Consider the following 13,251-nt stretch of genomic DNA (forward strand, 5'->3'; position numbering starts at 1 on the left):
GAAAATAAAGATAAAAATAAAAGATATATACATACCAAAAAAGAAGATAAATACACAAAAAGAACATGAAGATGATAATTTCTTTGTTTTTTCAACCTAACAGTATCTATCTTGATAAAGTAAATGTGCAACTCTCTAACAGCACAGGTCTGATGCACCAAGAGAAAGCATTAATCAAATCCTGTATTCCATTTCAAAAATTTGAAGAGGCAGAAAATACAAGTTGAGATCCAGAGAAACAGGTAGCTGGTAAGTGCATTAATGAAAGAATGTCCCAAACCAATTAAATATGCTGACAGTCAGGGTGGCTGTAAGCACTGAACAAAAACTAAAATAACCCTCCTTTCTTTAGTAGGGAAGACAAGCTCCATCTAATGCTTTTCCAAATTAATAACAAAATTATTCAGCTTGCAAAGGTATGATCAGTAATATCTGGATGTATGACAGCACAATTCAACTTCAAAGTACCTCAGAAAGCAGTGCATGCAAAATAATGTCCAAACCCTTCTAGTGCAAATACCCTGGTACAGGGCTGTACATGAATTTCAAACACAGCTATTTTTTTTTTAAAGGCTAACAACTGTGTTTGCGTTAAAACTTTAAAATAAGTGCACACAACACCTACAAAGGGTGAGCCTCGGAAATACCAAATGTCCACTTAACAGTCTGTGACCTGATTCCCACATGCAAACAACAAGTAAATGGCTTTCAAACAGGGAAGAGACCAGATACTCAATGTATGTCACACTACTGTCACTTCACTAGGCTCAGGGATTCCCCAGGAACTGCAGAGGCACTCACCAATTCCATCAGGTGGGAAATGGTCATTCTGGTTATGATGATGGACCTTGCCCTTTAAAGGAAAAAAAAAACCAATAATAGCGATCTTTGCATTCTTACACAAACCAAAGCTTTTTATTTCAGGTGAACATGAGAATTAAACATAAAACAGAGTTTGAAAGGAGTCAGCCCAACAGTTTATTCTTACACATTCAACCATTCAGTTCCACCACCTGCCTATGAATTCGCAAAGCTGGACATAAAACACCACTAATTCAATTAACCAGTGGGTCATTACAACTCCCCCTGGGACAACCCTCTCCCAAGGCCTGTTTTCAGATGCAAAGAGAGTTCCAGCAGATATTTTGAGTTTCTTTTCTCACCATTTTATTCCCCACTGTCCCACATCTTGCAGGAGCAGCACCCAGCACCAATGCAACCCTCAGCACCCCTCTGCCACGGCAGCTTCAGTGGAAGCATGATCCATTTTCTGCTCCAGGCTCCAGCTCAGGAATGCTGGAGACAAAGGAGCTGCCCCCAGTTTTACTCAGGTGCTCACCCAGCCCATGAGACTGTCTCCCTGCCCATCTCATTTATCAGCTTCTGGGCTATGGCTTCTCTGTGACTGCTCCCCAAAAGTGCAATACAGGAGAGAAGAGAACCCCAGTGCTGGGGGAAACTGCTCTTCCTTGGTGAAACATTACAAAAGGATTTTAACAGACCTGAGTTATCCCTCCTATTTTCTCATGAGTTTGCAGCATCAACTAATTAGTTAATATTCATAAACTGTGAGCACTTATTCCACTGCCAGCATGCTCTCAAGTCCTTTGCAGCACAGAAATACTTTACTTAATCTGGACCTAAGTACGTTCACAAATTTAAAATAAATCTAGAAATGCTTTGATGCTGCAAAACTTTTCTTGCCCAGGAGATAAGTCTAGGCAGTTTTCCAGCACTCTGAGCAAATTAGTCAGGGTACAAAGACAGGTTGTTTGACAATGTTGACTCATGCATAAACCAGATTAAAGAACTGGTCTCCAAATTTTCCTCTCATTTGAAAAACGAATTATGGAAAAATAAAATAATAATTGCTTTTCATTGCAGCACTTAAACAAAGGAAGCCTGTTTATTCAGCGAGAAAGATTCAATCTAAAAACATGGAGGAGCTATAGCCTTTATGACTGATGGCCAGCACACAGCATTTCTGTACCTGTTACAATGTCAGAGGCAAGCAGCATGTGCACAAACCTCTGATCTAACCTGTCAGACCTGTATTTTATAGGTGCCATATTTTTCAAACTGATATACTACATACTTACATAAACTTGTAAGAAAATAATGACCTAAGTTTGTAAGAGGGGCTGTCCTGCTCACTGGGAGCTTCAGTATGCCCCTGGATCAGACTGGTACATAAAAGTCAGCTGGGGCCACCAGGAAGTTGGCAAAGGCAGTTGCTGCCTTTCCTTTTTCTTTTTCTCCTCACAGTGTCTTATGAAACTCAATTGTTATTTCTCAAAGATTTTCACACCAAGGTTCATGTCCCCACCCGTCTCCAGAATACCTAAACCTACCCTAGAACTGATGGTGACAGACAACACTGGAGCACAAATGCACTCAGTTTCCTCTAAAAACTCACTCCACCTTTGCAATATAAAAATCTACATTACATAAAAGTTCTCAGGAAGCTGAGACCAAGATCTGGGTGAGTGCAGGCAGCTAAAAGCCCTGTCATTCCTTGGATCCCCCTTTGGTTAACAAACAGGAGTAGAGAGAACTCTGCAGAGATTTATGCTGACCTGTGATCCTCCCTGACTGCAGGAAATGTCTGGGGTGATGATGCACCCTGATTTAAGTGCCTGAACCCACACCAAAGCTGGCAGGCAGTGAGTGGGAGGTAGCAAAGTTGTAAACTCAGAGCTTCATTTACTGTACGTGAAGTCCCCCCAGGGAAGCTCTGAGTTCTGGAAACTTTCCCTTTCCACATCATCACCTCCAATAAAAGCTGTCCCCATGCAGCTCCAGCCCTGCTTCCCACTGCCATGCCAGCCAAGCCACACAAGCACAGGACAAGGCCCTGCCCTCACAGCTCCATGCTGGCTGCTGCCCTCAGACAAGACTGAAACGTTTTCCTTCTTTAAAATCTAAACAGCAGAGAGGTTTTTGATGTCCCTACATAAATCCAGGAGCAATTCTGCTGAATAAGAAGTGCTGCTTGTACAAAACCACTTTTCAGCACATGTGCAAGACAAGCCCTGACTTGCACAATGTCCATAAACTCACAACACTGTATTGAAGACTGGTTTTATTTCTTGTGCTACAAAATGCACTAGCACTAGGTTTTAATCCTTCATTTTTAATGTTAAGTATACTGTGCTCAGGACGTCTAAAGTAAGCAAAACCAACCATCTGCTTTTAAAACTTGAGCAAAGGGAAATGCATCCCTGATCCCAGCTGTATTCTCAGGGTATTTGATTATTACCTGCTCACTGCTCTGCTCTTACTGCACACACTTACTACCTGTCAGTGGCATTCAGAGGGAAGATTTTATTTAGAATTGTGATACAGGTGGCTCAAACACTTCAGATCTTAGGATGAAAATAGAGTGTTGGCAGTTGGAACAGCACAAGGGCTTAGTTTACCAACAAACTGAAGCAAAATAAAATAAAGCTGTCTACTTACAAGACTCTCACTTTCCCCAACACTCACTCCCCTTTTTTTCCTAAATGTACTATACCTGCATTCTCAAGTCTTTTTTTTTTCATTTAGGAAACTAAAAGTATTAATAATGATATTCTATTATTAAGGAAAAAACTGAAGGGATCATGAAAAATGAGAGTACAGCAGTGGCTTTTAAAGACAATTTTGTAATTTCTGGTTTTCTGTAGGCCCAGTGTTTTGACACATGACTAGAAGCTTTAGAAATCTGGTGTTTGTTTGAGAAAGTAATTCATGCATCTTGATGAAGAAACCAAATGTTCTCCCTTACAAGCTCCCTTTTGGGAAGGACTGCCAAAGGGAAAGCTTTCCTCTTTGTATTAAAAAAACCTGCTGTAAAAATTTCATTTCAATGATACAGCCTCGAACAAAACTGCAAAGCTATGGGAAATATGTGCAGTTCTTCCTTCCTGTACACTGAGTTCATCACAAAGCTGACAACCTGCATTTCACTTCCATCTCTAAACACAATTTAATTAAATTACAGCCCAAATGATTTTGATATAAACTACAAAGAACTATTAAAACAGAATTCATTACTAATATATCACCCCCCAAGAAAGCTCTAAAATTTAGTGGTTTTTCTTTATCATCCTAAGGAAGCTATGTATTTTCATCACTTCTTCACCTGCTTTTATAAAAAGAGCTGATGAAATTACCACTCAGAGGTAATTTTATCTTTCTGTCCTCTTGATGCTAATGAAATCTGGTCTTCTGAAGGACATTATCACTAAGCTAATCTATGCAATAAACCAGTTTACAACTTATTTTTAATTACATCAAAAATTATCTTACATAACTTAAGTCCTTGAATTTTAAATGTGATTTTTAGACCAAACCAAATCCCTTTTGGCTATTATTTTAATGAAAAGGATGCTTTTACTCCTTGTCATCGTCTTTATCAACCTGTTGTTTCTTGAGGTACAGTCAGAGCACAGCTTGGGACAGGGACTGGCTCTTCCTCAGAGGGTTTAATCTAGTTTATCTAAATGCTGACTTTCCAGAGCTGAAGTTCTCCAGGGTCACTTCAAAACTGCCAGTGAACAGGCCAAGGTGAGCTGCAGTAAGGAAACAAGGCTTGGACAACCCCAAGTTGCTAAAAACTCTATGATAACACAAGTCTAGAGCTTTCACTTGAAAACGCTCAGGATCCCTCTGCAATCTGCATTCATATCATTGCACTGATGCAATTTTAAAGCAAACAGCTTGTTCCATAAACCTTTCATGCTGTTTCTCTAGGTTCTGCTGACAGCAGGCATCCCCAGGAACACTGTACCTTCGGAGGTGACTGCTGCTGCTTGCTGGGGTTGGCTGAGTGCTGGTGCCGCAGCGCTCGCGGGATGAACTCGGGGGCCAGAGGGTTCAATACGTAGGTTTTCTTCAACTCCAGAGCTTCCAGCTGAGCTTTGATCTGCTCAAACGTGATGCCATGAAGACTCTCGTTCTCGTGGCACAGGGCAATGAACCTTTCCCAGAATTTCCTACGGAAATTATTTGTACAAACAGTGAGGAAGGCTCAACGGCTGTTATTAAAATGAAAACAGATTAATGTAACTGTGGGACATTTTTATTGTTTGTGTGTGCTCATTTTACACACCAACCCATCCACCCTGAACCTGCTCCCTGCAGCTGAGCCCCACAGCACAGGGCAAAGCTCCCCAGCCACTCCAAATGGACACACAGCCCTGTCCATGTGCAGCAGGTCACCACTGGCTGGTACCACATTTGATATTAATGCCATGGACAGCTCCAACCCAGAACTTTTTCCTAGAAAACCAAAACCAGCAAACTCCATGCTTAAAATTCTGGAATGTATGACTTAAGGCATTTACTGAAGCTCAAATAGCGACAGGAATTACACAGACTCTCAGTCCCAGAAGTTGTCAAGAACATTCTCTGCATTTAGGCAGATCCTTCAGTGTAACAAATAGCAAAGCCAAGAAAAAACAATACAAAGGGTTTTGAGATATGCCCTCAAAACCACTCTTGTGAAACACTTCAGAGACAAGTGAAAATTAGAGATTCTTTGAGATCCTCTAGTGGAAAACAAACAAAAGCATGAATTTTAGTGCATGTCAGATTTCTCCATAACATATAGAAGTATTTTTGAGCTAGGAAAACAACCACCAGATGATGCATAACTTGTCGATGAAAATTCTGTTTCCAACTTTCTGGAGGATGGAGGGGTTTTTTAAACCATGTAATAAAAGAACATTCCTCCCTGTCTTCTGCTCTCTCATGACATGTCTTTCTCCTGCTTTATAAAAAAAAAGTCTTTTTTTTTGGTTAACATTCACAGCAGGATCTACATAAAATTTTGCACTTATGATTTTTTTTTTAACCTTCAAAGGAACTTTTTGGGTGAAGTTACTGAAGCTTAAAAGTTATTTAAATAAGGTCTGAAGACGTCACTTTAAAAAAAACCCAACAAAACTGACTGAGCTGTCTCTTTCAAAAGCATCAAGAGTAAAGGTGTGCTTGACTATAACCCTTGCTTGTTCACCCTTCAGTAATAAGGTCTGGCCTATCAGCAAGCTCTGCTCTTTCCCCAAAACCTGCAAAATGAGAGCTTGCTGCACATTAATTGTACCAGCAGTGTCACATTTTGCTGAGGACCTGACTTTGTGAGAAAGAACAAATGTCTGTCTTGCAAGAATACTGTGATGCTACTGATGTTTTTAAGAATTCAAAATTGTTTTCCCTAAAAGCCCATTTCTGCTGTGATTTTATAGAGGCAAGAAATGCTCTTTTAAAATTCAGGATGCAAGCTGGCCCTTTTTCTGCATTTTGCTCTAAGGCAAATAGATCTTGCAAGGTTTTAAACGAGAATTAAAAACCAAAATTAAATGCATCACCGGGATGCTTTAATGATGGGATTCCCTCTGATTAATCAATTCAGTCACCAAACCTACTGCCAAGTACCCCAAATCCACTGAGACCCATCCACTTTTGCTGAAAATGCCCCAAGCAGTCTCTCCACACATGGAACACTTGTTCTGGGCTGTAAGAACAGGGAATAAAACCCTGCTGCCTCTGAGTGTGCTCGGGAGTTTAAAGGGGGTGTCTGCCAAAACAGCTCTGCCCAGTCCAGCTGGAGCACACAGGAATGTAATGATTACCCTGGGCACACTTCACAAAGCTCTCTACAACTATCATTACAGTCTTGACTCATTTTGACAGGTATTAGAATATTTATAAAATTCAAGTACACTCTAAACTTTTTTGAGGTCTGTTTTTCCTAACAAAATGTCACTTCTTTCAGACTTCTCTACTCCTGTTGTACTAAAAAAGAACCATCTTCCCAGCAGCCTCCCTGAGCCCCTCCAGCACTATTTTCAAAGAGTGAATGTTCAATTATTCAGTGAAACAAGACAATGGTGTATTAAAGGGAAAGCTCGAGATACATCTTAATAAAGTTTCAGTGCTCCTTGTTTCTTAATTATCTTTCAGTTTCATAATTTGGAGCAGCTCTACATCCATAAACAGCTGCTGCTCTTCAAAATGCAAACCCAATCCTTAACTGCCAGCACTGTAATTTATTTACCATGCTGACAGCCTATATTTTTATTTTATTAAGTTTTTGCACACCCTATTTCAAATATTTTGAAGGAGCACTTGGGAGGCACAGGGGCTCCTTCTCATCAGCTCATTCCATAAACCACCCTTGCGTAAAAAACTCAACCAGGTAAGGGAAAAGTGAATTAAACCCACAACAATTATTTCCCTGTCAGTAAGATGTTAGAAGCCATTTAAAGCAGATCACTGCACTCATGTACAGACACTCCTGACACAGCCCCAGCAGGGAAGTGGTGAAATTCAGGTTATATTTCATAAATACAGTAAACAAAGGTTTGAATTCCATTTGGCTTTTTCAACTCTAATCTTTGAAAACCACATCCCTTTTCAACACAGTAGCACAAGCATTGCTCAGGAAAGTAGAACACAATATAGATATAACAACTAACATGTATTTTTAGCTTTATTTTAATAATGTAGTCAGTGCACTGTTTCCTCTCTTTGAGAATAAGCTGCAGGGTTTATCTCTGATCATCTCAAAATTTCAGCTCTTCCATCGAAAAAAACCCTTTGAAGAACAAGAACTTGGAACCTTTAACGTAAGTGTTTACATATCTCAGCATTTTTCACATTTCTTCATTTAGGTCTACAAAATATAAATCCACTCAAATCTTAAAGAGTTTTTTTCCTAGTGTCATGAAGACCTATCAAAACATAAATAATGTTTCTCAAGTCTTCTACCATCCTACGACTGCCATTCAAATCACAATTTTAAACTCCAAATTATGCATTACCTTGATTTTTATATAAAATTGTAACAGGTATACAAAAAACCCTACTAGAAAGTAAAATCAAGCATGTTCAGTTGTTAAGTGAAAATGTGAGCAACAATAAATATAGGAAAAGACAGTTTGTCATAGCCAGGTGTAGGTATCTCACATTTTTCCCTATCATATATGATAGTAACCATCACTTTCCTAAATCCACCAGTCACAGATAAACACATTTTCCAGTACCCTTAGCTCTGATCAACCAAGGAACATAGAGAAAGTACCTGCATCTTCCAATGGAACACAAAGCAATAGGATCTCCAACCACAGCTACCAAGGATTGTGCTCTTGTAATGGCAGTGTTGAGAAGTTTGTAATTAGACAGAAAACCATAATCCAAGTCTTCTGTTGAATCCTCCAGTAACTGCTCTTTCCTTTTAATTGGAGTTTGCTTATGTTTGCATGTGTGCCGTGTTCGTACTGTGCTGAGGAACAAAACTCTGAACTGTTTTCCTAAAATGAAACAAAAAACATCTCTGAGATAATTGTTGCTATTTCTGCTCCTACCAGGGCCAGACCACTGCCCTTGCCAGCCAGATTTCACACCTAGATGTTCTGAACTCATAGCTACCCTTCACATGAAGAGCTTTATGCAAGAATAATAAGATTTAAAAATTTTAAAAGATGCACTATAAATAGCATATTCCATTACAAGAATATTTCCTCTTTAAAAAACTTATTTTTTCACCTTGATATTAATCACTCCTGAACCTTCTGAAATGTTAATTATCTTTACAGCATTGCCTATGAGTCAATAACAAGTCTTGATTTATTTATTCTACCTTAAAAATAAATTCTGGACATTCTTGATTCATATTTTTAAAATTCTCAAATACATGAATATCCGCCATGAAAAAACACAGCAAACCACTCACTGTCACTCAGTTACTTTATCATCTGCCTTTGTTTATTACTGACTAGAAATGCAACCTAGCAACCAGCTATGCCTACACAAAATCCTTGTTATCAATGTGATTTCAGGAAGAAACACCTAAATTTTTAGACTCCTTGCAGTTTATTCCACAGATGGAAAAGAAATCAGTAAAACATTCTGAGGCTAAAACTCTGTTACATTTGTATTTGGAACTCTAAAACCTATCAGTTTGTTAAAAACATTAAAATCCTGTTAAAAACCTATCGCTTTCCGCAATTTTCACTCAATTTTTAAGTACGGCTGAACTTCATTCTGAGAAAAGATAAAGACATCTTTTTGAGAAAAGATAAATCTGACATCCACTGAGATAAACGAGATCAGTCTGACATCCGCGAGTTCACAGTCAGCATTGGAGCAACGCCTGCACCACAGCTCTCCTTTTGCTCCCGCGGCTTTAGGGCGGTTTTAGCAAACTCCAGGGCAATTTCTGAAGTCATTACAGCAGCAGGGACGCTTCCCCATGGGCAGCCCAGCTGCTCACCCTGCACGTTGAGCACCCTCTCGACGCTGACGTCGGACAGGCGCTTCTTGCGCAGCTCGGCGCGGATGCGGAACACCTGGTCAGCGTACGGGGTCACCACCCCGATGCTGCCGTCGTCCAGCTTGCCCCAGGCCACTGGCCACTTCCTCCTCAGCTCCTCCACGCGCTCCACCACTTCAAACACCTGGGGGAAAAGGCAGGATTCTTAAAAGTTATGCCCCACTGAGCTGCGCGCTTTGATACGGAAAGGAATTCGAGCTTTAAGGCTTTGAAAGGCTTCCATGACACAGTGTTACACAAGCAATGATACTACTGCATCCTACAGGGATACTAAAAGTATCCTGGAGTAAAACAATGTATTCACTATACAGCACCCTTTTTTATCTTGACATAAGTTTTCCCACAAGAGTCACAGTTAAAATTACAAACTTCAAAATTACATTGATAACCTTAATTTTCATTCTTAGGTTATTACAAAAATGTCAAGTGCATTAGGACCTTTCTTGCCATACTCCAACTTATTTCTGTAAGTAAATGTACTGCCCAAATAGCTATAATTTAATTTTTATTCTGCATTTGATATATGTCCTCTTATCATGTCTGATAACTCTAGACACAGCACCTGTATACCAGAGCACAACGACCTCCCATTCCAAAGGATACCATTGGGAGTTTCAGATAATTCATCAACTGCTAGCTCCTCCCTGTGAAATACTATGAAATGTGCTACCTGAGAAGAATAATGTGTATTAAAACCTGAAAATCTCCCTCTGTGAGGAGACAGCCTCCAACTAACCTCCTGCCAGAGCAGCTCATTCCAACCCACCAGAGGTACTGCACTGCACAAGGCACTTCTGAGTAACCTTATAGAAGGTTTGTGACTCCTTGTCTTTTTTTTTTTTAATTTACATTCAATAAATTATTTCTCCAGCTATTTAAAGCATGGTAATTCATGGTGCTGTTTTCCTACAGCATCACAAATGCAAGCTCAGCCTCATAAAGAAGAAAAATATCTGTTAATCCTTAAAAAGTCACAAATAGTTTATTTTTGGCAATTTCAGAGGATACTGAAAATATGGGACTGTTTTTAAGCAAGTACTGAAGGTTTTTGTGACATCAATTCTTGCATTTAAAAGCCAGCTCTGCTGACAAAGGATATTAGAATAAACTTTGATATCTATAAAAACCATAGCAGGAAAATAAGGATCTTTTGTAGGTATTTTGGCAAGATTCTCAGAAAGTATATGGCTTCTAGGTATGTATTTAGAATTAATACCACATAGGAATATTTTTAAATGAAGACCAACAAGGGAAAGTGCATTTCCCAGAATAATTCTTAATATAGGCATCAATGAACCACAAGATGCCCCAATGCAAACATCCATTAAGGGTCAAACAGAAAAAAATCTCCCTCATCATCTAATTTCAGTTTTTCCTGCTGGTGTTTAAGGAGCCGTTGTCCTTCATTTCTGCCTGTGGCCATTAATGACTCACAGTTTTCAGACAGTTACTTGGCCACTGAAGATATTTTTAGGTCTTTTACAACTTTTTTTAAATGGCAAAGCAATCCAAGTAGATTAATGAAAGCAGTCAGGTGTCCAGAAGTCATTGGAGCTTCTTATTTCAGAAGATATTTTAACACAACAAAGAATGTTTAACAAGGGCAGCACAACAACAACAAACAGGTTTCAAATTGTGCAGCAGAGGAGTCCCACCATGATCAACAAGGGGAAACAGGCAGCTCTGCAGTGCTTCACAACAAACACTACCTAGAAATTCCTCCTAAGCTTATGAAAATCACTGTTATGTCTTTGATTTTCCCTCCCTCTCCAACTGGAGGTGACTGGAAAAAGGCATCTTCCACTATGAAAAGCATTCTCAAGTCAGAAGGTGGGAGGTGGGTGCTGCTGCATGTGTTTGTTTCTGTGGGCTTGGGTTGTTTGGTTCTTCTAAACACAAGGGAAGGAAAGAGAATGAAAGTAATTTTTGAGGAATACCAATAAATCTATGTGAAACAAACAGAGAATAAGTTCTCACCTAAAAGAATCTCATCTGCACATTATCAGTTAGACACTGATCCTAAACATATTAAAGGAAATGTGAAATGTTACTCCTGAGGACTCTTATCTGAGTGGGAACATTTCTACAACAGTCAAAGAAATCTAAGTTTTACTTCAAATTGCAGTTACTCTCAGTTGCTAAGATACATCTATCAGAATGTCACATAAATTATCAGGAAAGACAAATCTTCTCTCCTGAAGAATGAGCCTGGGAGAATGAGCTGCAGCTTATAATTTGCAGAGGAAAAAAAGAAGGTAAATTAGTGGAAATGTTTACTACAATTGCAATTTTCATTACATCATGTTTAGCAAACTCCATGTTCCACTCTCCTAGTAGAGGACAATTTATGTCTTCCACCCACACTGAACATAAACCAGTAAATTTGGGGGAGTGGAGCTTTAAAAAAACAATCAAGAGTAAAAGCAAAGAAGAGTTACCTCTGCATTATTGTAAAAAGCTGTACTATTTTTTTCTTGCACATCTTCTCCACGTGCTGTGAAGAAAGTCAAAGGGTAGAAATCTTTGTGTGCTGGCTGCTTTCCACTTGCCATCAATTTGCCTTCATAGAAAAGTTCGGATGTGTAACTGTAACGAGGCAAAACAGGGTAAAATGTGGAGTCTACACATGAGCTCACTGATAAAATATGCAAATCTCCCTGATGAAATATGCAACCACAAAATACTTCATAAGGAAAACAGAACCACTGATTACTATTCAGCATCTTCAAATGATTTCTCTGAACTGATATTTCCCTTCTACAGACACAGCAGAAGGCACTAAAAATATGCTTCTCCAACACTTTTTCTACAAAGGCTGTTTTCTCTTCTCATCTGAAGCTCGACTAAGTTATCAACATTCTCACTGATGTTTCACTCAGAAGTTCTGATGGCTGGAAACTGGGCAAAAAGAACACTTGCTGTCTGGCACTGGTTATTCCCCAGGCTGGACAATGAGCTTGCTCATGTCAGTTAAGAGTTATTGAACTTGCAAGATAAATTTACTACAGATTTCGTGTGCACTGAGCACGACGCCGGCCAAGCACTCAGCTGTCAACCAAGCTTTTCTTCTGTGACTTCTACTCCAGGCTGATCTATGTTGCTAGAGACCAGAAACACAACCAGAACAGAGTTCCTCTGCTGGCAGCAGCCATTCCAGCAGCTGGCTGACTGAAAAAGAAATGAGGCAAGAACTACTTCATGGTGGAAAGTAGGAGGGAAAAAGGTAACCTGAATGGAATGAGACAAAAAGGCAGCAAGGAGAGACTGCAGAGTGTTGTTAATGTTATTGCACAGTAGAGTTAAATTAATACACTGGCTGCCTCTAATGAGTGAATTTTGGTATCATCTCACTTTCAATGCTCAGCCTCCAACCTTCATTTTCTTTGGCTAGCACTCAGAGGCTGCAGAAAACTGAGCAGAGCCTGACATGAAGACAACCAAAGCAGGAGACTGCAGCTGGTGGGTCCATCAAGTTCTTCCAGGATTCCAGCTACTGCAGCTTGAGATGGAAACAGCTGCTCATGGAAAAGCCACAGAAACTTGTCTGCTCCCAATCACCACCAAAGCACTGCAGCCACCCCTGACCTGAACTGGCTCACCCTGGACAACCCTGAAGAGCACTGGGCTCCACTCTGGCTTAGGCTGCAGCAGTCACTCCCCAGCAGCCAGGGGGCAAAACTAACCATCTCTTCTGCAAATTAACTTTCAGTAATGAGATCTCATTAAACAACAAAACTTTTTTTGTATGGGACGTTTTTTTCCAATTACAGCTCCAAAGTCAGGCTGAACTAATGGCTCCTGCTTTCCTCTATCTCTCATGGTGTCTCTGCCCCAGTGAGGTAGAGATGATTAACGAGCCCTTCATCTTCCAACACTTCTGTCCTAAGTGTCATGGTCCCATTTGTCAGGGGAAATTCCATTTTATACAAAAAAGG

At 39.8% G+C, this 13,251-nt stretch overlaps 1 protein-coding gene and 1 long non-coding RNA gene across 8 annotated transcripts in view; one reads left to right on the top strand and one right to left on the bottom strand.

Moving 5' to 3' along the window:
* Window positions 1–13,251, bottom strand: part of HELZ (helicase with zinc finger) — an 85,012-nt gene that overhangs the window by 15,032 nt on the left and 56,729 nt on the right. For all 7 annotated transcript variants that reach the window (XM_064395243.1, XM_064395238.1, XM_064395244.1 and 4 more), the window contains 5 exons: window positions 11,755–11,902; window positions 9,257–9,440; window positions 8,066–8,294; window positions 4,772–4,976; window positions 802–853 (listed from right to left, as the gene is read on the bottom strand). In XM_064395243.1, the coding sequence (XP_064251313.1) occupies window positions 802–853; window positions 4,772–4,976; window positions 8,066–8,294; window positions 9,257–9,440; window positions 11,755–11,902 (818 nt within the window). The remainder of the gene's footprint in view (window positions 1–801; window positions 854–4,771; window positions 4,977–8,065; window positions 8,295–9,256; window positions 9,441–11,754; window positions 11,903–13,251) is intronic.
* On the top strand, window positions 12,269–13,056 carry LOC135284029 (uncharacterized). The gene is made up of 2 exons (XR_010349578.1): window positions 12,269–12,500; window positions 12,708–13,056. It is a non-coding gene; the product is annotated as an uncharacterized LOC135284029 (long non-coding RNA).

The sequence above is a fragment of the Passer domesticus genome, chromosome 20 (assembly GCF_036417665.1).
Source record: "Passer domesticus isolate bPasDom1 chromosome 20, bPasDom1.hap1, whole genome shotgun sequence".
Classification (NCBI taxonomy): domain Eukaryota; kingdom Metazoa; phylum Chordata; class Aves; order Passeriformes; family Passeridae; genus Passer; species Passer domesticus.